At 34.0% G+C, this 27179-nt stretch overlaps 1 protein-coding gene across 2 annotated transcripts; it reads left to right on the top strand.

Annotated features, from left to right (window-relative positions):
- Nucleotides 1-26098, top strand: LOC25479754 (tripeptidyl-peptidase 2). 2 transcript variants are annotated; one of them, XM_024774738.2, is made up of 34 exons: nucleotides 1-300; nucleotides 2089-2167; nucleotides 2266-2339; nucleotides 3338-3447; nucleotides 3551-3631; nucleotides 4759-4845; nucleotides 5243-5385; nucleotides 6034-6184; nucleotides 6264-6386; nucleotides 6562-6645; nucleotides 6737-6924; nucleotides 7014-7188; nucleotides 7284-7405; nucleotides 7500-7579; nucleotides 8680-8738; nucleotides 9424-9578; nucleotides 12992-13170; nucleotides 16950-17062; nucleotides 17130-17300; nucleotides 17711-17839; nucleotides 17942-18042; nucleotides 18118-18235; nucleotides 18880-18959; nucleotides 19257-19329; nucleotides 19738-19823; nucleotides 19912-19963; nucleotides 20038-20172; nucleotides 20321-20392; nucleotides 21079-21171; nucleotides 21628-21723; nucleotides 22398-22496; nucleotides 23125-23217; nucleotides 24615-24830; nucleotides 25692-26098. In XM_024774738.2, exons 1-34 carry the CDS (start codon nucleotides 69-71, stop codon nucleotides 25848-25850), a joined length of 4008 nt encoding a protein of 1335 aa, XP_024630506.1. In that variant the 5' UTR covers nucleotides 1-68; the 3' UTR covers nucleotides 25851-26098. The 2 variants fall into 2 exon arrangements, with proteins under 2 accessions (XP_024630506.1, XP_024630507.1); XM_024774739.2 differs by having other exon boundaries at nucleotides 2-300; nucleotides 24648-24830.
- The last annotated feature ends 1081 nt before the right edge of the window (nucleotides 26099-27179 follow it).

Here is a 27179-nt window from a genome sequence, read left to right as displayed (position 1 = left end):
TCACAAATCGTCAACAACTTAGAAAACCGAAAATCATAATCATCATCACCCAAATCACCACAAAGGCAATGCCTTGCGATTCTTCCGTCATTTCTAGCGATAACAGTAACAGCAACAACAACAACGAGAAAGAGAAGAGTAAGAAAAGCGATGATTCTTCTTCTTCTTCACTCGGTGATTTCAAATTGAACGAATCTACGTTTTTAGCTTCACTCATGCCGAAGAAAGAAATCGGAGTTGATCGATTTCTTCATTCTAACCCTAATTACGATGGTCGCGGTGCTTTAATCGCCATTTTCGGTACTTTTTTCTTCTCCGTTGACTTTTATTTCCGTGCTATTTCTTCTTCGGCGACACTTCTGATTGTTTGTGTTTGCATGTCAATGTCCGGCATATGCCATTACCTATGAAACACGGATACGAACACCGGACACTGACACACTGTCACAGTTAATAATTTGAAAAAAATCACATAATTCAGTGTAATTACAAGTGTCGGTGTCGTGTGTCATAGGTCATAATTTTCAATTGTCATTTTCTCAAATTATTATCGGTGTCAAAAGTGTGTCAAAGTGTTACACTTCTGATTGTAACGATATATTGACATTTGTGATTGCAGTCAATGTGTTGTATCTGACATTGACAATTTATTACATTAAATTGATATTTTTTTTCTCAAATTATTATCAAGTGTGAACATATTATTACCGTCGTGTATGTGCTTCATAGGTTAATGTTGAATATCGAGAAGAAAAATAATTTTAGTTTTTGGTTGTTAAATGTGTGTAGCACTAACACTTCTGATGGAATGTGTGTCCGCGTGTCAGTGTTAGTGTTCAGATATTGACGCATGTTATTACATTACTTCTAATAGAAGGCATGTCGGTATCAAGATATTTACGCATGTGATTGCATTCAATTTTGTCATCTTCCCAGGTTATCAGTGTCAATGTGTTGGTGTTTGTGTCAATGTCCGACGTTTGACTACATTCAATTTTGTCATTTTCTCAATTGCATTGTCGGTGTCTATGCTTAAGCTTCATAGGTTAAATGTTGAGAACTAAAAAAAATATTTCAATTAAGCAAATGTTTAGTGTGCGTACGCATGTTTGAATTAATTTAGCACCGACATTTCTGTTTGAAAGCATGTCAGTATGTCGGTGTCCGACACAGACACTGACATGTGATTACATTTAGTTTTTTCATTTTCTCAAATTATCGATGTAAACATGTCATTGTCTTTGTGTCCATTTTCCTTGCTTCATATGTTTAATGTTTAATGCTGAGAAGTTAAAACAATCTCAATTAAGAAAAGGTTTAGTGTGTGTGGTTGGATTAATTTATTTATTAGATGTTTAACAGTAACATGTATTATATGAGTATATACGTAATTTGGTTTTGAAGTTGTAGGAATGTATAAATCTAGTGCTTGACTTTAGTAATTTGACAAAATTAGAGTAGACCACCAAATTCGTGCCGACTTTGGACGCTCTCAAGAGATCCCTAAGATTATGAATGTTTCAAAAAGTAACTTGATTCTGTCAAAGTTTACTCATTTTAGTCCTTATGTGAGTCCGGGAGGGACTTAAGATAGTACGTGTCTAAATATAGAGACCAAATTGACGGTAAATGATTGAAATATAAGAAACTACTTGATAGCAAGTAGTTAAATATAGGACCAGCTTGACAATTTAATAGGGTCAAGGAATTTTTTGGGATATTCATAATCACAGGACCTATTTGATAGCACCTTACAAAGTCAGGGACTAGTTTGGTGGTTTACTCAATAAAATTATCACTAAACATGTTAATTCAATAAGTCTTTCTGTTGATGTTTGTATGGATTATAATGACATTAAGTTGGTAATGACAAGATGCTTTTGAAATTAAGGGTCTGTTTGAGAGGGAGATTTTGGAGGGGAGGACTCGTTTCTCTTTTGTAAATTAATTTACTACTACTAGTATTTTTTGGTGTAATAAATAAAGACATTGCTTGTATTCTAATGTGTTTTTCTGTAATTTTATTTTATTAGTGGTTTATATTGCATATTTGTTCAAATATTGTATCTTGCACCTGCATGTTTACAGATTCTGGTGTAGATCCGGCCGTTGATGGATTACAGGTTACCACAGATGGGAAACCAAAAATTCTTGATGTCATTGATTGGTAAACAGAAAGCTACTTCATGTTGATTTTTTAGCTGAAAGTCCTTTTCAGTTGTACTTCATTTTCTAACAAGGATACTACACCTTTTCTTTCTTCAGTACTGGGAGTGGTGATATTGATACCTCGAAGGTCGTGAAGGCTGATGCAGATGGTTGTATTTCTGGGGCATCAGGTTAGTTCTAGGAAATATCAACAGGGGTGTAAATACAAATCATTGTGAAACATTCTTCAATATTATTTTAATTGTGTCTGAGCCTAATTCAACTCTGCAAAGCCGGTTTGTAAGGTGTGGAATGCCTCCCACTTATAAATACTATTCAGGAAGGTGTGGAATGCTTCTCCCACTTATAAATACTTTTCAGACCTACCAGTCTATCATATGATCAGTTTTCTCGGATTCTTAACAAATATATTGTAGTAAATTGCTTGTAATGAGGTATTATTTAAGAAAACAACATATGCAGCTATTGATGACCTAGCTCCTTGTTTTGGCCTGAGTTTAGGCAATTAGTATTGTACAAGTAGCACAAAGAAGAATGATTTATGCGTTTTAGTAAAATTATATTATAACTCCGAACAGTTAATGGAAAAGTAATCAATAATTGTGTATGGCATGGCAGCCAGACGAGATATAGAAGAAAATTTATAACTGTCCTTTAATATAGTCACTACTAACCTTTTGAGTTTAAATTTTTTGTTAATTATCTGTGCTGGTGATGGGAACTAAGAAGACTAGTGGCTGAAGTTACTGGTGAGGTGTCTAAGTAGGAATATTTTAATAGTATCATTTAATTGTGATATTCTCTGAATAATATCGTCAAAAAAGATATTATTCGAGCTTATCTCTTTAGTAGTAAGCTTATCTCTAGTAGTATTTAATTATGAGTAATAGGCTCTTAAGGCACGACATAATACGTTTTCTGTTTAGGCTAGAGTAGGATTCCTCTCTGAGTTGTGTCGGAGAGCTTTCCTCTGGGTGTAGTTGGAGAAACCCTCTAATAATGTTTTCATTCGTATCAATGAAGCACCCTATTTCATTCAATTACCATCTGTTTCGTCTTCTTTCTATTACTGGTTCTTTTCCCTTTAAGTATACTTTTGTTTCTGAGCTTGCACATATCTCCTTACTTTTGTGTTTGTTTCTTCCTTGTCACGGAAAATTATTTACAGGGGCATCTTTGGTTATTAATACTTCATGGAAAAATCCTTCTGGTGAATGGCATGTGGGTTATAAATTGGTTTATGAGCTCTTTACAGAAGATTTGACCTTTCGTTTGAAGGTAGCATTTTTGTTCAATGAAATATTTTAGTTCTCTTTAGGAGTCTCACCTCTGGCTAATTGATCTAATTTCCATTTTCTTCACATGAATTTTTCATTGGCAGAAAGAAAGAAGGAAAAAGTGGGATGAGAAAAACCAGGAGGAAATTGCGAGGGCAGTAAAACAGCTTGATGACTTTGATCAGGTTCATCGTAAATTTTATTGATTCATTTTTAATTTTCCAGAATTGTAGAATCTCAAATTGCATATCATCTACTCATTACTCTTTTTAATATTTTATGTAGTAAGCATCAGATATTACAAGCGCAAGCTGTTCATATGTTCTCTTTTTATTATTGCATTTTCTTATTGTAGTATGGTAACTCATGTTCTTCTGTATTTGCATGCATTAATTAATACGAAAGAAACAGAAATGTGTCCTTTTGTATCCCTGCTTGCTTTTCATTTTTAATTTTCCAGAATTGTAGAATCTCAAATTGCATATTATCTATCTACTCATTACTCTTTTTAATATTTTATGTAGTAAGCATCAGATATTACAAGTGCAAGCTGTTCATATGTTCTCTTTTTATTATTGCATTTTCTTATTGTAGTATGGTAACTCATGTCCTTCTGTATTTACATGCATTAATTAATACGAAAGAAACACAAATGTGTCCTTTAGTATCCCTGCTTGCTTTTCATTTTTAATTTTCCAGAATTGTAGAATCTCAAATTGCATATTATCTACTCATTACTCTTATTAATATTTTATGTAGTAAGCATCAGATATTACAAGCGCAAGCTGTTCATATGTTCTCTTTTTATTATTGCATTTTCTTATTGTAGTATGGTAACTCATGTCCTTCTGTATTTACATGCATTAATTAATACGAAAGAAACACAAATGTGTCCTTTTGTATCCCTGCTTGCTTTATTTATTGTATTTTCTGTACATCATTTTCGGAATTACTGATCAGAAGCAGTATGGTATATGGTCTTATGAATAGAAGAGAAGGAAAGAAGAAATAATAAAAACATTGAATGGTTCCTATGAATATGAATGTTGTTGAGAAGGGAAATATATGAGAGACATGTGGTGCAATGTTTGCATTTGAATTACACACCCTGCAAGAATACACAGTCACAAATGCATGGATTATGTACTTCACTTTTTTAAATTTAATTAGCAGATCAAGTTGCATGTAATACATACCCCTAGTTTTATAAATACTATCATGCCTACTAAACTTGACGCAGTTGTTTTGTCTACTTTTTATTATATTTGCATCTGCTTAGTCCTTGTAACTCAAACCATCATGTTTTTTCTAGAAACACATAAAGGTTGAGGATGGAAAGCTTAAGAGGGTTCGTGAAGATCTGCAAAATAGGCTTGATCTTCTGAGGAGGCAATCTGAGGTGGGTGTTGATGATGCCACATTACTTTGTTACTCTTTGGTTATTGCTGCCCTTCCAGTCCTTGAAATAGGAAATGAGTAGTTTATTTCAATTTATTTTTTCGTTATAGGCCTCTAAGGATTGAAACGATGATATGGATAGAATGGTCTTTGCTAGGTTTTATAGGCATGTAGGGAGTGAAACAATGATATTGATAGAACGGTCCTTGCTAGGAAATAGTGTTGGAAGCACCATTATCATTTTCCCCGTATAAACAATGAAATTCATGTTTTTTTGTTTCTCTGGCGCTTATGCTGAACACTCGAACTAAAGCCATTTATGCTTATGTTTGTGCTTTTTTCCCATATTTTGTCAATTGAAATTCCTTACTTTGGAAAGGGATTGCTGTGTGTTCCAGAGCTATGATGATAATGGACCCGTTGTAGATGCTGTTGTCTGGCATGATGGGGATGTCTGGAGGGCTGCCCTTGACACACAGAGTCTTGAAGATGATCCGGATTGTGGAATGCTTGCTAACTGTGTGCCTTTAACTAATTATAGGTACACTCAGTCTCTGGTTTTAATTTTGTTTATGCAAATATCTATCTTTGTTTATAGCTTTTGTGCAGAGATATGTCGTGAAATTGGGAGATACTTTTGTTTTGGCAACAGATTTTCTAGCCTAACAAATGTTTACTTCACCTGTCACTACATATAGCCACTAATTTGAAAACCACATTGTCCTACTGAATCATAGCATGTTTTCGTGATATATTTCTTCTGCACAAAAATTCGACTGTAAAGATTGTAAATTCGAACATGATGTATTCGAATGTGAATTAGTTGCATGGAATTGGCGCTTTAGTGAGTTGTTCTTGTGTTTCTTGAAATATTTATTTCTTTTTAAAACAATTCAACACTAACCTTCTTAGTATCTGTGAGTTTAAATTTCTATACTGTTTGGTGTATAACTGAATAAAATCTCATAGGTGATGTTATTATTTCCTTCGTTAAGAGCACCTAACAATTATGCAGGAAGAACTCAGTTATTACCCATCTTTTTCATAATTGAGATATTCTTGAATTAATATAATTTGCCATTGAAGAAATTTTACGGGGTCTAGCTATTGAATCAATTACTATTTTATTTTTTAAATATGGTATAATCTTATATGATTTCAATGCTAACATGACGGCCTTTTATTGCAGGATTGAGAGGAAATACGGCGTCTTCAGCAAATTAGATGCTTGTACATTTGTTGTTAATGTCTTTAATAATGGGAATGTTTTAAGTGTTGTAACAGACTGTTCTCCCCATGCCACCCATGTTGCTGGTATAGCTGCTGCTTTCCACCCGAAGGTACTGATATATGATTTGATCTGTATATTGACATTCTTTTGAGGGATAGGATATCTATTGACAACAATAATGTTTTTAGGAGCCTTTGTTGAATGGAGTTGCACCTGGGGCACAATTAATATCTTGTAAAATTGGGGATTCCCGCTTAGGTTCTATGGAAACCGGAACTGGTTTGATTCGGGCACTGATAGCTGCTGTCGAGGTGCATAATTTTGTTTTTTGTCTTCCGCTGATTGGACTTGATATTCCAATGAGTGATATTTGATTTACCTTTTAGATTTGTGTGTTTTCCAAACTCTTTTTTTAACAAGAATTCGAACTTTGTTAATGTGTGGTGCAATACTTTTAGGCATGACCATTCCACTTTTCTTTTTTAGCATAAATGCGATCTTATCAATATGAGTTATGGTGAAGCAACTTTACTGCCTGACTATGGACGCTTTGTTGACCTTGTGAATGAGGTATTTTCTTGGTTTCTGATTTTAACTAGGCATTTATATCTTTTCTTTTCCATTTTCCTAATTATAGAGGCTTTCGTTGTTTTACGTCTAGGTGGTGAACAAGCATCGTCTGATATTTGTGAGCAGTGCTGGTAATAGTGGTCCAGGATTGAGCACTGTTGGTGCACCTGGTGGTACATCTTCGAGTATCATCGGTGTTGGTGCATATGTTTCTCCTGCTATGGCTGCTGGTGCTCATTGTGTTGTTGAACCTCCATCAGAGGGGCTTGAGTACACTTGGTATATTTGTTTTTATACCTTCTATCCTTAGTTTTTTAATCTTGATTTTGCGTTATTATCATTGCATAATTGATTGGATTAACTTGCAGGTCTAGCCGAGGGCCAACAGCTGATGGAGACCTTGGTGTCTGTATAAGTGCTCCTGGTGGTGCTGTTGCTCCTGTTCCTAAGTGGACTCTTCAACGGCGCAGGCTCATGAACGGGACATCAATGGCATCACCATCAGCCTGTGGTGGAACTGCATTGCTCATAAGTGCAATGAAGGTTTTCGGTTGCATTTCGTTTGTAGATTATTTTATTGATTAGTACTACTTTGCTCACATAAATATGATTTCCTGATGTGTATGGTCCCCTCGCAGGCTGAGGGAATTCCTGTGAGTCCATATAGTGTGAGGAAGGCTCTTGAGAATACTGCAGATCCCATAGGTGATTTACCTGAAGATAAATTGTCCACTGGACAAGGGCTGATGCAAGTCGACAAGTTAGTAATTTACTCATTCTTTACATTCATGGAAACTTAGTAAATGATAATTTCGCAAGATTCATATTGACTTAAGTCATATACTCTATGACAGGGCTTTTGAATATATACAGAAGTGTCAAAACTTTCCATGTGTTCAGTATCAGATAAATATCCAGCAATCTGGAAAAACACGTGAGTTTACATTCTTCCATCCCATGGATATTTCACCTTTCCCTTATATGTGACCAAAGGAAGGATGTATTATGTTGCTGTGCTTTTTTTTTTTTTTGATAAATTTTTAATTTATATATTTTAATGGTAGACCTTTCAAAAGATAAAAATAAAAATTTGTAATGGTAGAAAGTGCACTATGATAATAATAAATTTAGGATCATGAGATCTAGAACAATTCACACTCCTTCAGCTAAGTACTTAAATTGTTTTGGGATGCATGTTATCAGAGCCTCTGCAATCATGCAGTGTTGAGTTTAACTCCCATTTTTCCAATAAAAAAAGTTAAATTTCAGTTCAAGGTAGGTTGGTCCTTTGTGCATTGCCGATGCTTCAATTCCAAAAGGCTCTTTCATGAGAGGTTTATTACATATATAAAGTTATATTGGTAATAGAGAGTTGGTTCATGGCACGTTAAAACCCATTTAGATTGTAAAACTTGGTCGCTTATGTCTAGGTTGGCACCGATGTTGTAAAACATGGTAGCGTATGCCTAGGTTGTAAATTACTGAGATTTACAATTTAACTGTTGCATTTTATGTTTTTAAAGGATATTGAAACCACCTTGTATTGGGAATATTTTTAAAGTATAACATTATGTTCAAGTGCCTTAAAATCCTGATTCTATTTTAGAGTCTGTGAGTCAATGCGATTCTACTTGAGTTTATGAAGTAACAACTTTGAAAGTACTGTTGCTTTTTTTTTGATACCTAGAGTTGTAAACTTGTACAATTGTGTTAACTTGAGGGTTTGGCAACCATGTTTCATACGCAAAGCATGTTCCAACCCATTTGATAGGACTGAGAAAGAATTTTTTCATAAGCTCCTTAAGCTTTTCTATTTAGGTTCAGACAAGCATGTTTGTGATGGTTGCATGGCTTAAAAAATAAGTCAAGATTTCTTTTATCGTTGAATAGTTGATGTATTGCTTAAGTAATCTCTAATCAGTTGACATGCATAACTAAGGTTTAAAAACAAAAAAATATGAAAGTTTACATGTTACTAAGACCCAGCTTTTGAAATTGTCAAACTTATGTCCTTTATATGATTGCTGATGGCAGGTCCTTCATCACGAGGTATCTACCTGAGGGAGCCTAGTGCTTGTCGGCAAACTACTGAGGTGAGATCTTCATAAGTTTTGTGTGCTCACATTATCGATGATGACGATTATTGAGTCGGGTGTTTCAAAACTTGTCAATTATTACGTCGGAAAACCAAATACAGATGTCTTGAATCCAATCTTTGTTATACCCATACAGGGTACAAATCAAATAATGACAAATTAAAGACTAAATAATCCTAAAGTTGTTTCATTCTTTGCTAAGATATTGATGACGTAACCGAACACAAACAGAAAATTATGCTGTTAAAAATTGATGAGGTGTTATATGATGAAATTTGATAACTCCTGTAGTGAGATAGTAGGGATAAATTCTATTATATTGAGAGCCTAAAGCTTTGAAGTAAAAGCCAGGGAAAATGTGAAGGGTTGTAGTATGAAACACGCATTGAATATGGTGCACACCTACATCTAATTTATACATAAGAGTAGACTTCTGTTTTACAATCTTATGTGATTATAATCAATAAGCAATTGCCCGATTAATTTGGTTGAGTATCCTGGAATACATGTTGAACTTTTGTCCCAGGTATTGATTCACTTCAAGTGCCTTTTGTGGTTGTGTCTGAATTTATCTTGATTTAGTTGAGCATCCTAATCTCTTTATCATATACCAGTAAATTTTAACGAGTCCTTTCTGACTTTAATTGGTAGCTTTTTAACTTGTGGTTGCACTTATTCACAGTGGGTAGTGGAAGTTAATCCAAAGTTTCATGAAGATGCCAGCAATTTTGAGGAAAAGATTCCTTTTGAGGAATGCATTGAGTTATATTCTACTGAGAAGACAGTTGTGAAAACCCCTGATTATCTATTGCTCACTCATAATGGCCGCAGCTTCAAGTTAGTTTACTTTTCGTCACCATTTTGTTTTCATGCTTATATATTGCCATATACAAGATAGTCAAAATTAATATTTTACTTATGATCGGGAAGGGGAGTCAAGATCGTGTATCGCAGAATAAATGTTTTTTGTTTGTATAAATATACCAATTTTTTTTGTTAAGTCACATAATTTTTTTGTAAAACTTCGTCCTCCACATATTTTATGTTATCAATTTTAGTTCTTGTTTTTAAATATTGCAACACCTATCTAACAGAAGTCCACATGGCAAGTGCGACACAACTTTATTGGATGATGTGACATTGTTAAGACCTTGAAATATTACTTAACATTCCATTTAATCATTTATGAATAAATTAATAAACATTACATATAAACTAAAGATTAAATGGTTAAGTTATCTAGTTGATCATATTTTAAGGTCTCAGGTCTTGGCAATGCCACGCCATAAAAAAAGTCACGTGGCACATGGCACATAGACTTCTGTTAGATAGGTGTCACTATAGTTAAAAGTGAGGACTAAAATTGGTAACAAAAATGTGAGGAACTAAAGTGTGAAGAAAATATTTATAGGGTTGAAATACATATTTAACCTTGAAATATAATCGAAGTAAGAAAGTAGATCACAAAAAATTACATTGAAATATAATCGAAGTAAGAAAGTAGATCACAAAATTACAAATTCTAGAATGCAAAATTTTGTATTCTGGAAGGAAAAATATATGAGCAATACGTACGCTCAACAACTTTATATCAGTCAACTTCTCAGTGATACTATAGGAGAACTGCAACGTAGCAGCGCTTGTTGAAACAGAAATTGCAGGTGAACAAGGTATTATTGACAGTGGAACCGGTGAAAGCATCTGGTCTTGGTTTTGTAGATTGTTTTGATGCTTTGTCACGTTGTTTTGATGAGGGTGAACTGTCTGCAATGATGCATACTCCAATATGGTTAGGAAGTAACCAGTTATTACAGGAAGTAAAGAATGATTTGTCTGTCCAGAAGTTGCTTGCAGATGTGATGAAGGATCCTATTGCTAAACCAGGGTTTAGTGTGCAGCAAGGTGTGTTGCTATATCAGGGTCGTTTGGTATTGGGTGCTAGCTCTCCATCAATTCCAGCCTTGTTGAAAGAATTTCATGAAACTCCTATGGGAGGTCACTCGGGAATTTTGAGAACTTATAGGCGTATTGCAGAGAATCTGCATTGGGTGGGAATGCAGAAGACCGTAAGGGATTATGTGAGAGCATGTGATGTGTGTCAAAGGCAGAAACATGATGCTACTACTCCTGGAGGTTTTTTACAGCCTTTACCTATACCAAATGCTGTTTGGGAGGATATTTCTATGGATTTCGTGACTGGTTTGCCTAAATCAAAAGGATATGAAACAGTGTTTGTGGTGTCTATAGTCATTTTATCTTGTTAAAGCATCCCTATACTGCTAAGTCAGTGGCAGAAGTATTTGTGAAAGAAGTGGTGAGACTTCATGGAATTCCTTGTTCCATTGTAAGTGATAGGGATCCCTTGTTTGTAAGCCATTTTTGGAGAGAATTATTCAAAATGCAGGGTACAACACTCAAAATGAGCTCTTCCTATCATCCTGAAACTGATGGGCAAACAGAGGTTATTAATAGGTGTCTTGAGAGCTATCTTAGGTGTTTTGCTGCTGAACAGCCTAAGACGTGGGCTTATTGGGTACCGTGGGCCGAATACTGGTATAACACCACTTACCATGTGTCTATTGGTAAGTCCCCTTTTGAAGTTGTGTATGGGAGACAACCTCCTAAGATGCTGAGATACTTGAGCAATGAGACGAAAGTTGCTGCTGTAGCTGTAGAACTTAAGGAAAGAGATGAGGCGTTAGACCAGTTAAAACTGCATCTGTTGAAGGCTCAACAGCAGATGAGAGTTTATGCTAATCAGAAGAGAAGAGATTTGAAGTTTGAGATTGGTGAATGGTTGTTTTTAAAATTGAAGCCTCATAGACAACAATCGGTGGTTCGAAGAATCAATCAGAAGCTTGCAGCACGATTTTATGGTCCTTTTAAGATTATGGAGAAGATTGGTGAAGTTGCCTTTAAGTTACAGATACCTGAACATTCTAAAATTCATCCAGTTTTTCATGTATCCTTGTTAAAGAAGGCAGTTGGGGATTATCAGTCACAAGGGGAGTTGCCTAAGGAATTAGAGGTTATTGCTGATGAGGAAATTTATCCAGTTAAGGTTTTGGGATCTAGAGTGACTGTGCAGGAAGGGGTCTCTATACCTCAAAGTTTGATCCAATGGAAAAACAAATCCATTGATGATGTTACTTGGGAGGACAATGTTGTGCTGAGAGGACAGTTTCCAGAATTTAACCTTGAGGACAAGGTCTTTTCTGAAGAGGGTGGTATTAATAGAAATGGTATAGAGCAAGTGGGCCTTGAATATGGCCCCAAGCCCAAGACATGGAGGGTTTATGAAAGAAAACGTGGGAAAAGGTTTAAGAGGAGTGACGTGGATGGATTAAGAGGAGTGACGTGGATGGAATGATGCATGGGATGTATGGAAGGCACAAGACTTAGCATTATATATAGGTGGTTAGAGGAGAGAGAGTTGAGCTAGCTAATCTTTCTGTTAGTTTCTGGTATAGAGCAAGTGGGCCTTGAATATGGCCCCAAGCCCAAGACATGGAGGGTTTATGAAAGAAAACGTGGGAAAAGGTTTAAGAGGAGTGACGTGGATGGATTAAGAGGAGTGACGTGGATGGAATGATGCATGGGATGTATGGAAGGCACAAGACTTAGCATTATATATAGGTGGTTAGAGGAGAGAGAGTTAAGCTAGCTAATCTTTCTGTTAGTTTGTGCATTCACGATACGTGAATTGTGGAAGCCTTTGTGCTTAGGGAATTGGTAGCTTGCTATCAGTTTACAATTACATTTTACCATATCTCCTTGTAATTGTCCTCTGCTTTCGTTAATACAATTACATTTCCCTTTTCATATCCTTTTTCTCTGTGTCTGAATCTGAGTTCCATCAGATTAGTTATGAGATGTTTACAGCTGCCAACAGCTTTAATTAACTCCTACAGTAGCTATGCACATAATAAGGTATAACAGAATAGTGGTGTAGAAGCTATGCAAGCTCTTAACTCATTTATAACAAAACCGATATATCATGTGATTAATTAACTTTTTAAGAAAAACAGACCAAATTAACCAATCAGAAATCTAATCAAAATCATAGCTAAAACACTCTGGTGAAAGAAATTCCCTGAATTCTAAAAATAAAAATACAATATCTTCATTATGTGATCGTCCATGGGGTGACTTCACTAGGCAGAAGTGTCTATTGCTACTGAGTTTCTGTTAAATGATTTTATCTGTAGTTTTGATTTTTAATGGCTTACAATTTGTTTTCTCTCTCTCAGTCTAGTTGTGGATCCTTCCAATCTATGTGATGGTCTTCACTACTATGAAGTCTATGGTATCGACTGCAAAGCGCCATGGCGAGGGCCTATTTTCAGAATTCCTATTACCATAACAAAGGCCAAGGCTACAACTAACCAGCCCCTACAAGTTTCATTTTCAAATATGTTGTTCCAGCCAGGTTTGTATTAGTCCATTAAGTTAATCTCCTACTTTCTGCTGTCGTCCTACTACTGAGATGTAAACTGGGTCTGCATATAAACAGATGGTTTAAAAACTATTGAACTTGATCAAACATTTTCCCAGGGTTAAGTCTTTGTTCAATCTTTATCATTCTTCTAGGAGTTGGAATATCCACAAAAAATCAATCATTCGAACAGTCGATACACCCGTATGCTAAAATTGAAGATCTGAAAAACTAATATAATTCACAAAGCTTAATAAAAGTAAACAAAGTAAATCAGAATACAATAATTTTAGCAATCCTTGAAACCTTCAACTGCAACATAAGGTCTTCTAGGTTAAAAAGCATCTCACATATACATTATCTACAAAACACAAATCAAATCAACAATTTTTTCTTAAAAAGAACATCTCATCAAATGAAATATTCAAAATTCAGTAAGGAAGAAAGTGAATAGAAGAGTTAGTAGAATTATATGAAGAGAAGAAGTGTGATGGTCCCTGTTCTCAACCAATTTGTGATGAATGAAAGCAATGGTATTGAAACTTGAAACAAATGGAAAAATTGTGAAAGTTGGAAGATGATAAAATGAATATCCTTGTGTGCAGAGGTGAAGAAATTTAGATGAATCCACCATTTTTGGATGGTGATGCTTCACCATCTCCCATATATAATAATAATAATCCAGTAAAGGGTAATAATGGCATCTGAAACATGGGTACTTGTAAAACGGTGAAGTACCTGTACCGGGTACTCACCCGTATGGTACTCGTGGTACTCCAGTTTTGCTCAATATTGTATTGTGAGTGGAATTTGTGGCTTTCTCCTATACATTAATATGATAATATAATGTTATTTGTGCGTTTGAGTTTCTTTGTTGTTGTAACCATCTAAATTTCAACTTTTTAAACTATTAATGTGATTATTTTGTTGTGAATTGAAGAATTTAACTCTTTCATGTTATATTCTATAACAAAACTTATGATTTTATTGACGTATCCGTACCTTATTTTTTTCTAAAATTGCCGTATTCTCGTACCGGTACGCGTATTGTACCGGGTATTCCTATGCAACATTTGGCAGATGACTCTCAGTCTTTCTTCAATCACGCAAAAGGTGGGAACAAAATAAAGCTTGCCGACACTAATGTGATAAGAAAAAAATTTCATCAACTCACACAAAGTAAATGTATACCTATATTATACATAAAAGGACACAATAATATGAAGAATTATGACAATTTGCAATCCACAAGATCCTATTGCTTATAGCCAATTTGAGGCTAAAACGTAGGCACACACAAAAACCCCGATATAGTGCAGTGTCACGACCCTCTCGTAACAATCATATTTAAACCAAGAATAGACGACAGGACCGAGAGTCATGGTAATCATGGCTCCCATAACTATTAGCTTTATCTTTGTCTTTTTAAACCACATCTGCACAATAAAAATGGATTGCAAGTCAGAACCTTGCACTCTTACAATATTTCTATGCTAAAAGTTTATCAAGATACAAAATGCAACTATAACAGCCGTTAGTGAAGGTTCTATTTCTTGTCTATTAAAAGCTTAAATGTCTCGGCTCTTTCCAGAACCTGCCAAAATGAATAAATGTTATGGATAATTTCATATGTCATATTCAATAAATTAAACTTTTAATATGACCATTTGATAAAGAATAATTGAACAATAACAATTATACCGACAGGTAAATAAGTGTTTTACCTTCTCAGTATTTTCTGTGATAACATCTTCTACTTGGGAAACTCAAGCTTTCAGTTCAACCTCAATTGTTGCCATTTTGATTTTGTTCGTTATTGATTTTGTATGATGTTTGTTTGAGCTATCAAAATGGTTTTTCACTTTGTACAAATTAAAATGGTTGTATGAAGTGATAAAACATTTCAATTGCTCAAACAGACATCATATAAAATCAATACCGAACAAAATTTGAATGACCACATAGGAGGCTGAACTGAAAGCTCAGGTTTCATACGTAAAAGATTTTATCACGGAAAACATACATTGAGAAGGTAAAGCGCATATTTACTTGGTATGATAATTTATTGTTGTTTTCTTATTCTTTATAAAGTGGTCATATTTAAAGGTTAATTTATTCAATATGACATATGAAATCATCTATAACATTTATTTATTTTGGCTGGTTTTGGAAAGAGCGAAGACATTTGATTTTTAGTAAACAAGAAAGAAAACCTTCACTATCATGTATGTTGGTTCCTATAGGTGCATGCTGTATCTTACTAAACTTTTAGTATAGAAATCTTATAAATGTGCAAGGTTCTGACTCAGAATTAATATTTGATCTTAGAGATGTGGTTTGAAAATACGAAGATAAAACTAATAGTTATGGGAGCCATGACCATGACTCTTGGTATTATTCAGGCCGTCTGTCCTTGGTTCAAAGGTGGTTGTTAGGAGAGGGATGTGACATCGCACAATATCTAATGATTTTGTGTTGGGGTTTTTGTATGCGCCGTAATGAGTTTAATGCAATTTTGCTTTTAGCCCCAAATCAATTGTGTAGTCAATGCAATGGGTGTTTCAAAGGATTTTGTGGGATAGCAAATTGTCTGAATTATTCATATTATTGTGTCCATTTTTGTATTTGTATAATATACATAAATATTTACTTTGTGTGATCAATTGGATTTAATATCATATCTGTTGTTCCTTTTTATGTGTGTTTTAATAATTTACATGAATATGTGGATGAAATTTTTTCATATCTCATGAGTGTCGGTAGTACTGAATATGTCAAGACTTGTAGCTTTATTTTTTCCCCCACCTTTTGCGTTATTGAAGAATCCTCTGCCATTATTTTCCTTTACTGAATTACTTGTATATAAGCGATGGTGAAGCGTCGTCATCCAAAATTGGTGGATGCATCTAAATTTCTTCATATTGTTCTCCTTCAGTCTCTTCCACCCACTTTCTTCCCTATTGAATTTTGAGAATTTCATTTGATGAGGTGTTTTTTTTAATAAAAAATTGTTGATTTGATCGTGTTTTTTAGATACCACAAATTCAACGTGCCTTATAATCCAAATGACCTAGTGTTGCTGTTAAATGTTTCAAGTATTGCTAAAATAATTGTATGCTAAAATAATTGTATTCTACTTTGTTTACTTTTAGTTTTTCAGATCTTTAATTTTAGCATTGAGGTGTTTGATTGTTTGGATGATTTAATTTTTGTGGATATTCCAGCTCCTAGAATATAAAGATTGAACAAAGACATAACCCTAGACAAATGTTTGATAAAGTTCAATAGTTTTAAAACACTCTGTAAAACATGAGTTGTGTCTTAAATTTTTTATTGCATTGCATTCACATTTTAGTAGTATCTACGGTATTCATTCCTGTTAGAATATTCAAATATTTAATTCATTCACATAATTTTTAACATTATAAATTATTTTAGATTATTTCTAAAGATATTAGGAAAGATTTAGATGGTAATGAGTTGGATCCAAATGTGGTTTATGATAGAACATGATGGCGTAATTTAATCCATGTATAATCATGATTCAATGCTTACTCTATTTTGTGTGTGTGAGAGTCGCTATGGCGACACTTCCAACTTATTAGCTAGTCTGTTTATTATAAAGATACTATTTAGTATTCATGTAGAGTGAATGCAAGTGTTTACAAGTGTCCTATACATAGGGCCAGTCATACTTATCCTAGTCCAAATAGGCAAGTGCATAATACAGAGTCTAACACTTTCATTTATTTCCTTATATATTGTTTCATTAGGTCATATTGAAAGGAGATATATAGAAGTGCCACACGGTGCATCTTGGGCTGATGTAACAATTAAATCATCAGGGTTTGACACACCTCGGAAATTTTATATTGATGCTGTTCAGGTAAAATTTGCAGCTTGAAAGCTTTGTTTGATTGTGGGGTCCTTTTTCACATGCTTTCTGTGTCCAGATGTGCCCATTGCAAAGACCTCTGAAATGGGAAAAGGCGGTGACTTTTGCTTCTTCGGGTGCCAAAAGCTTTGCCTTTAGGGTAATAAGTGGTCAGACATTGGAAATAGTCATTTCTCAGTTTTGGTCAAGTGGCATAGGGAGTCATGAGTCTGCCAGTGTGAATTTTGAGGTAACAGAATTATTATTGTGATAAATCACCTGATGATTGTTCCGATTAGGCTATTATATTCTGTAGCTGATCTTGATGATTATCTTTATTCCACATGTTACCTTTATTTGCTTGTATGAAATAATAATGGTTAATAATTTATTAATTTGTCATATTTCAACTATATAATACTTAAGGGAACATACTGTAAAACAAACACTTACGGGAACATACATAACATGTTGACATGAATGGACACTGAAGGCCATAAACACGATTTTATCCTTCCTCCGGGTCTAGTAATTTTATTTGTCCTTTTCTACGTTTTTGGCCTCTGGATAAAGAATCATGGGATATGCTTATGTGGAGGGATCTGATGGGTTATTTCATTCATCATTGAAGATATCTATATGGTTACCATGGAATTTCAGGTTGTTTTTCATGGGATAAAAGTGAATCAAGAAGAACTTTTACTTGATGGAAGTGAAGCACCAGTCAGAATTGATGCTGAAACGCTGCTGGTTTCAGAAGAGCTTGCTCCAGTGGCTATTTTAAACAAGGTTATATTTTCAAAGCTTGAATACTTTTTCATTTGTGCTAGTTCATTTTATTGGGATGCCAATGAGTTTAACCTGTTCCGTTTAATTATACAACACATGCAGATTAGGGTTCCTTATCGACCAATAGATTCTAAGATTTGTGCACTCTCAGCAGATCGCGATAAACTTCCATCTGGAAAACAGATACTGGCGCTGACTTTGACGTGAGTTTTGGACTTATTGTGTTGTTTGTCAGAGGATCATTTAGACAGCCTTTTCTCAGTATTCTGATATTGCAGCTACAAGGTCAAATTGGAAGATGGAGCTCAAGTAAAACCTCATATACCATTGCTAAATGACCGGATATATGACACTAAATTCGAGTCTCAATTTTACATGATTTCTGACTCAAATAAGGTATATGTTAAAATTTAATTTCCTTTTGTTTTGCAAATAGTAGGATAGTTTTCATTTTAGAATTTTTTTGAAATCATACGAATATTAAATTGCATGCAAGTTATGCTCTTAGGCATGCTGACTTTTTTGCTCATGTCATATTTATACTCTACTAAGAGATGTGCTAATGCTGTGGTAGGCAGGGGTTACAAATTTACTAGTAAAATATACAACCAACTGAGTCATAGTGTGTGTGGCAATCAATAATAGATATGACTTCGTTTTATTTGCTCAATAATTTTCTCTTTTCCATCACGTTTTGTATTTTAATAAAATCATTTTTGAGAACTAGATTTTTTCAACACATCTCTTCATGCAAAGGGTTATTGGGACTGGTGTGTGGAAAACATGCGTGGCCCAATAACAGATCTAGAGTAGACTCTAAAACAATCTTAAAGTTTAGCTTTGAGCCTCAACCCCAGAAACTCCCTCATGAGGTGAGGGGTGCCTCCCACTTGTAACCATATTTAGACCATACGACTGTCCAACTTGAGGACTCTTTATTTTTGACATAATGGATTTCTTTCTTCGATTTCAACATGTTTTGGTAGCCTCGTTTGCTTCATACATCAATATCCTTAGTTTTTTCACTGTTCTGATAATAGCGCGTATACTCACGTGGAGATGCGTATCCAAGCTCTTCAAATCTTCCCAAGGGAGAATATAATTTGCAGCTCTATTTGAGGTATATGAATTATGAACTTTTCTCTGCATATATCATGGATTAGTTTAAATATGTGTTTGTTCCCACTGTACTCTTGAGGACAGTTATTAACTTTGAATTCATGGGTTATAGTGGTTTAACAGTACTAAACTCCTAGTTTTGTGTAGAGGACTTGGAAGCTTGGTTTATATGTTAATACTTGCAATAAGAAGTTCACATATCTATTGCAAGAGGAACATTTGTTGGTTTACAAAAGACTTACATATAATGGTGCATTTTACGTATCCCTCTACATTCACAATAATTTATTTCTCTCAGGCATGACAATGTGCAAATTTTGGAAAAGATGAGGCATTTGGTGTTATTCCTTGAGAGAAACTTGGAGGAGAAGGTAGTTTATTGTTTTGATTTTATCCCCTCCCCACACACACACACAGAAAAATATTTATAATTTTAAGAAATAGGGGAGGGAGGATATTTATTTTATTAATAAGGGGGAGGGGAAACATTAGACCATACATTTCCCGACGGAGATTCAAACTCTGTCCTTTTGGGTTAAAAAACTAGACATTGACCGCTGCTACATGATGGGAAAGTATATTGACATCACCATTGAAGTTTTTATTAGTATATTTATGTGGCAATGGCTTCAAAGATTCCATTGGGTTAGATGTGCCAAAGTTGGTGAACCTTTTCCCGGAGTTCATGAAGTACTTTAATTGTCCCATCAAGTTATTCTCCAGTTTGAATTCATCTATTAATTAATCATTTATTACTTATATTTTAAATTTATTTCCAGGATGTTATTCGGTTAAATTTTTTCTCTCAACCTGATGGCCCACTGATGGGAAATGGTTCCTTTAAGTCCTCAATATTGATTCCAGGGTATGTTAGAAGGTTTCAAGTCCCAATTTTTTAAGTATTAAATGTCATCTTGTGATGTGATGTTGACTTTTTTCTTATTTATTGATAGTATGAAAGAAGGATTATATATTGGTCCACCACAAAAAGAAAAGCTGCCCAAGGTATTTTGTTCTCCATCGTCACCTCTTTAGATGTTACCACTGATAGTACATAATGTATTTGTAATATTTTGCAGAATTCTCAGCAAGGATCTGTATTGATTGGGGCAATTTCATATGGGAAACTATCATTTTCTGATCAGCAGGAGAAAAATAATCCAGAAAAGCACCCTGCTTCATGTCGAATTTCTTATGTAGTTCCTCCAAATAAGGTCAGTGTCTGTCTTATCAAGTTACCTCCCTTAGTATCACTTTTATTCAGTAGGTTTCAACAAGCACCTGCCTGTTCTGTCCTGTGGTTGAATCTGCTTTCATGTTTACCTTGATTAATGTCTAATTTCAATTTTCTTCTGCCGAAAGGTTGATGAGGACAAGGGAAAAGGTTCTTCCATATCTACCAAAAAGACCGTTTCTGAACGTATAAAAGAAGAGGTATATTAGCCATCATACTTGTCTGCTTCACTTTTGGTTAAATAAACACTTTTTCTGCCTTTAATTTTTTTCTTAAAATAATTACATTGCTATCTATGTTTTGAAATGTTTATATTTGAAAAACTGTATTAGATGAATATTGATTAACTGACTGATAAGGGATATCTCAAGGTTATCATGTAGACATAAAATTTGCCAGGAATACTTATACCGAATTTGCTTTTTCCATCCATTGTCTTAATACATACATATATAACATAACATGCATGCATGCACGCATGCATACATACATACATATTATTTATTTGAACAATTCAATTAATGAACAAATATTAGTTGTTTTCAGTGGACGATGCTTATTTTTTTTTTCTTTCCTTTTATTGATAAAGTGATGTTTGAATTTTTTATCTTTTCAACGGTTAACATTTTTTGAGTATAAAAAAAAAAACTTTTGAAGACATACAAATTCACACATCACTTTACCAATAAAAAAAATGTAAGTTTCTTTATGCTGAACATGTATGTATAGTATTAGATTTATGAGTCAAATGATTGTATATCTTGTATATTTTAATTATGCCTTGACTTTGTTATCATAATGTAGATTTTATTCTGTAGCTCACAAATTAAAATGATTAACTTCAATTATCATTACTCTTCAAATTTTACCTTGACTTGTTCATCAGGTAAGAGATGCAAAAATAAAAGTTCTGGGAACCCTAAAACAGGAAAATGATGAAGATCGCTTGGAGTGGAAAGAGCTTGCTGCCTCGCTCAAAGTCAGTAAAGAAAATTTATCTGTAAACAAAATTTATCTGTAGCTGTAGACAGTTTCCTTTGTCTTCATCTGTTTCTCCCTTAAATTCGCTTTGTTTAAATTAATATAGCAAAAGCTATTGTATTGTTTCAGCAGAGAAAGTACTCCTTGAATAGGAGAGTTACACATATCTACTATGTAGATTAAGGAACGATTGGATCAACAATGAAGAGAGATGTAAATAAAATAAAATATTGATCTTAATAATAATAGCAAATATCCTAATAATAGGAATGGAGATAGATGCATATTTGTTTCGTTAAATCTGTGATATCTTCTACACTATTTAATATATATATTTTTTCCAGATCATTTCTTTTTTCTTTTTTGATTAATTTTAAAATTCTGATAAATGTATTCAGTTATCTATTCTCTCTATTACATATAACTAATACTTACATACTGTGTTTCGTTGCAGTTAGAATATCCAAAATACACTTCATTGCTTGCGAAGATTTTGGAAGGTTTAGTTTCTAGGAGTAATATCAAAGATAAAATCCATCATGATGAAGAGGTACAGATTTTCTGTAGCAAATGATTAACATGAATTGTTCCCCCATCACCTTTCTTCTGTCGCTTCTCTGTGATTTCTCTTCCTTTCCACCATATTATATACTTTTTTTTAACTTGAACACTTGAATGCTATATGGTTGGTCCCTGGAGTTCTCGGGCTCTACTTTTGGATCCTGCTTTTCTATTACCAAGAAGTTGAAAATCATGCATTCAATAGTTTAGTATAATTTTTGTAATCTCATCTTATGGAACATTATGAGAGTGTCAGCTAAATTGTAACCATTATTGGAGCATGATCTACTGTGATCTTTTTATCCAACAATGGTTTTAATAGGAACAGGGATAAACCCCGATTACAGAGATCTCACACATTCCTTACTCACACACAAGAAAACAAAAAAGATGGAAATACTGCAAAACTTTGAGGTCTTCTAATTCCTTTGTCGCCTCAAGGCCTCACTTCCTTATTCAATAACTTTAAATTTTGTATCTCCTCTCCATCCTTTCCTCGTGCATTTTTCACGTATTACTTCCCATCACGCAAACCTGAAACATGCGCAGGGTCATTACAAAAACATAAATTTCTATCTTACGTCACCTTTAGCTCATCCTTGCTACCTCAGTAATCTTTACATTTCATGTATAAACCATGGATAACATGATTACATTGTGCAGGTGATTGGTGCAGCAAATGATGTGATTGACAGTGTTGACAGGGAAGAGTTAGCAAAATTTTTTGCACTAAAAAATGATCCAGAAGACGACGATGCAGAGGTGCTCATTCTTGTCCCCGTGCACTATTTTGTTTTTTTGCTGCATGTGACGGCTACTTATATATCAAATAAATTTGAATGCTCATATATTCTTGAGTGAGTACTATCTTAATAAGTTAATATACACTTTCTAATTGGCCCATTGGCTTCTCTCTTATATCAAACATCTCTAAGTTAATACAAATTTGAATGCTCATTTATTTGATGAACAAGTTGTGTACTACTTTTGCAATGCGTTTTGGTAAATCATTATACTTATTTCTGATTTTACTCCTAATCATGAAGGATTGCAATTATGATTCGGGTGTGTGTATGTACACACACACACACATATATTTGTATTGGCTCATTTATAAAATAAAAATACATTCATTCATATTTTTCAAATATTTAGAAGTAAATTCAACGTGTATTTACAAGAATAAAACTGAATTGGGCTGGTTTCTAAGATCCAGAGGTTCCCTATGCTTCATAAATTTGTTTTGTTTCCAAAGCTATCACAACCACTTTTATCATTACCATCGTTAGATATTTGAAATAAGTTGGCATTATCACAACCACATTTATCATTACCAACTTTAGATATTTGAAATATGTTGGCGTTTAATGATCGTTTAATCTCACTGCAGAATACCAGGAAAAAGTTTGAGTCTATCCGAGACCAGTTAGCAGAGGCACTTTACCAAAAGGGGCTCGCGCTGGCAGAGATTGAATCCTTAAAGGTTAGATCTTTTTACTGTATTTCTGATCAACATCATCATTATAGCAATTTTTGTAGACTTTCATTACGTATAATATGGTAATTTAGACAACAAGATAGAAACCTAGCTTAGATGGGTGTATATAAAACACAGTTAATGCTCAACCCATCAATTTTGAATTTCCACGTTCATTGAGTGTTCGTATGATAAGTCCTCATTTGGAAATAACACTGTGAGCAAGGTAGTCAAAATTGCGATCCAACTCGTAGGATCATACGATTTTGCGATCTTGTCACCCCTTGGGGTGCTGGGATATGGTTGGAATCTGATGGACGCAGTAAGGGTCGCCTCGGAAGATCGTGAAAACCGTGAAATCGTACGAGTCGGCCGCTTCTGTTCATGCTGTGCAGAGTTGTTGTTCACGGGTCGGATCTACAACCCGTTTTCTTAAAACGACGCTGTGATTACTGAATCCCTAAAAACAACACGTGAAAGGCACATGCGCTGATGTTTCCTTTTTCTTTTTCAGTTTTTTGTTGTTTTGCTTTTTGTTTATTTTTTTGTCATACACCGAGGTTTTTTCTTTTTACGTTTCGTTTTTGTTTTTCTTGTTACAGGCTTTTATTCTACTTTTATAACTTGCTTTATTTTTTGTTTTCAATAATTAATAACTAATAATTCTTTCAAAAAGTTAATAACTAATAAAATAATTTAAAAAATCCTTAAACATAAACACAATAAAATTTCCATAAAAAAACAATAAAATTAATAATTAAAGAAAATATTTTTTTTCTATTATTTTTAAATAATAAGGTGTCGTAAAAGAAAATTTATTTGTTTTCCATCAAGTAATTAAGGTGTTTTTTTCTAACAAATCAAGTAATTAAGGTGTTCTCTTGTCAAAAAAAAAAAAAGTAATTAAGGTGTTCTGAAGTGTTTTTTTTATTTTTTATGCATACACATGAATTTTTAAGTATATATATGTCGATTTGTGAATTTGGTAGGATCTTACGATCCGTGTTACGATCCTCCGATTTACGATCTTGTAACCTCTCTCCGATCTTGCCTAGGATCTCGATTTTGACTACCTTGACCGTGAGCCTGTTACCTAGTCATAGACGAGCGTTTATAAAACATACAATGACTATAGATACATTGCCTAGACTACATTTCCTAGGAAACTAAACAAGTCACTGGCTTAATAAATTGTTATCATGATATTTGTCAAAGTTGTTGCCTACATTTACTGTATTGGTATAAAAGTTCAAAGCTTTTCACATAGTCATGTGGTTAGTATGAATTGTGTCATCTGCATTTTGCTTGTAAAGAAAATGTTGGAGGAGTCAGTGACCCTCCTTAAATGAGTCACATCCATTATGATAATGGTAACATTTAATTATTTTTTTATCAAATAAAAGTTGGCAGACTTGACTTGGTGTATATTGTCAAAGGATTTGGATGCAAAAGAAGATGTGGACAGTGAGAAATCTACAGATGGTGGTGGCAGTCATCCAGATTTGTTCGAAGAGAATTTTCTAGAGCTGAAGAAATGGGTTGATGTAAAGTCATCTAAATATGGAATCCTCACGGTAACACGTGAGAGGCGTTCTAAAAGGCTTGGGACTGCATTGAAGGTATTTTCTTTTACAAAAGAGATATATTGACTGCTGCTTGGATGATAACTCGTCAATTTGTTAATTACTAACTTTATCTTATGATTCTGGTGTCCACCTGAGTAACATAGACTTGTAGGTTTCTTTGCTCTGGTAAGCTTATTTGTAGGTGTTTTCCTATAATCAAGCAAAACCAAACCAATCATTTGTTGAGACAATTTCGTAGTTAATTATTGTCGTGCCAATGTTATTTTAATTATAAAGTCACTTGATAATGCATCCAAAGTTCAGTAAGACATATCATTCATAATTCTTAATGTTAACAATTGCCATTTATGATGATAAGTTCAAACAAATATAATATTTGAATGAGTTTAATTTGTATACACCGCCAGTGTAGAAAAGTTATACACATGCATCCAATGACGTGATGCCACATCATTTGATGAGATAAAAACACATGACTTGTCATACCTCATTAATTGATTTGGCAATACATCATTGGATGCTTGCGTAGAACTCCTTTTACACCTTATTGTATGTAAATTAAACTCTTTTAAATAACGTCTCGTCTCAAAAAATAAACCTTCACAAAATTGCTGTTTTTTTACAGCAGCTCCAAACACCCCTGCCTGCAGTTTATCTGATACTTTGGTCCTTCTGTCTGATTTTCATCATAACGTATCATCACCTGTGATTAATGTATACAACCTGTAGTGACATGGATCTTAATATCCAGGACAAGCTAAAAATCATGAAGCAACTCTTGTGTGTTTTCCATGCTAGTTTATTTTGACTTGATTGATGATGATGAGACAGGTAATGTGACATTGGGTAGATGAATTACCAATCTTATATGAACCTCTGCTTCCCTTGATTCAGGTACTCTCTGACATAATTCAAAATGATGTTGAGCCTGCCAAGAAGAAACTATATGAGCTAAAGCTCTCATTACTTGATGAGATTGGATGGAAATATTTAGCTACATACGAAAGACAGTGGATGCTTGTGCGTTTCCCTCCAACCTTGCCCCTTTTCTAGAGTATTGCTGCCTATTGGAATGAAGTTTAGATATAGCAATGTTGGGAATATGGAGCCATGCGTGCTCTTCAATAATCTGTGAGGACAAACATGTAACATTATTATAACGACTTTTATATATGCACATCTTGACCTAGCAAGTGGTAACTCTGCCACCTCAAGAGATCTTTAATCTCCTCTATACTAAAAATAAAGCTAGTTTATTATCCGAAAAAATAATAAAATTTAGTTTTTTATTGCTGTTCCTACTTTCTTTTTTTAAATAAATTTAAAGTGAAATGTCTCTAGAGTGATTTTGTTTACTATGCTAAAATTTTAATTATGACTCTTTTTCTGCTTGAAAGGAGGGGCTCTCTCCCATTGTGACTTTTAAAATTAGAGAAAACGAAACATTTGCTAAAACGGGAAAATAAATAGTATGGCAACTTCCTGGGACAATCGATTTATTTCATATATCAAAAGAAATAGAAAGAAATAGTTTATATGACACGTAACTTTAGTTTGAAAGCTCTACCAGTGAAGGACTTAATTGATCTCTTACCTGAAAAACTAGTAATGTGCACCAACTTTTGTGACTTTAAGACTTTTAAATGAGATATTTATTTGAAATTATTTTAGTAAAAAAATATTGTATTTTCAAAGGGTAAAAGTCGAATGGTAGTTTTCTTCAACATCAATGGTATTACGATCTCATACCATAGTAGGGGCAGCAATTTTTATCTTGCTTATTTTATTTTTCGTGAGATGGTTGCTACTTGCTACAATATTTTTATTTTTATTTTTATAAGCAACGAAAGTAGATATTAAATAAAAGAAAAAGGAAGTACAAAAGCTGGGGGGCATCAACCTGAACCAGCAACCACACATCAGCCCTAATAGGGTAATAGAACACGAATAATAAAAAGTGGTATATAAAGCCAACTAGACGAAAGTCTCATGATGAGTCCAAATGCCTTGCAGAATAGAACATTATACCCCATACCCCAACAATTATACCCCTACCCCTACAAATAATTAAAAAATACCAAGTTTAACCTTTTTTAAACTCTCATCCTCTCAACTTTCCCAGAATTTACCCATACATCATGATGTTTTAATCAAGTTTTCTAAAAATTGGCAACAAATCCATAGTGTTTTTTTTTATCTCTTGCAGAGAGATTGTTGGTTGATAAAATCACAATTTTCTTAAAGATGGAACACCAACCAGAACTTTAGCGTTCAAAAATCAGGAGTATGGGTAATCTTAAGGACAATAAGAGATTGGAATTCTTAATAAAAGATAAAATAAAAACAGGAGTGGTAATCTTAAGGACAATAAGAGATTGGAAT

Source organism: Medicago truncatula, chromosome 6, assembly GCF_003473485.1.
Source record: "Medicago truncatula cultivar Jemalong A17 chromosome 6, MtrunA17r5.0-ANR, whole genome shotgun sequence".
Lineage (NCBI taxonomy): Eukaryota > Viridiplantae > Streptophyta > Magnoliopsida > Fabales > Fabaceae > Medicago > Medicago truncatula.
This window is presented reverse-complemented; position numbering and strand designations above follow the sequence as displayed.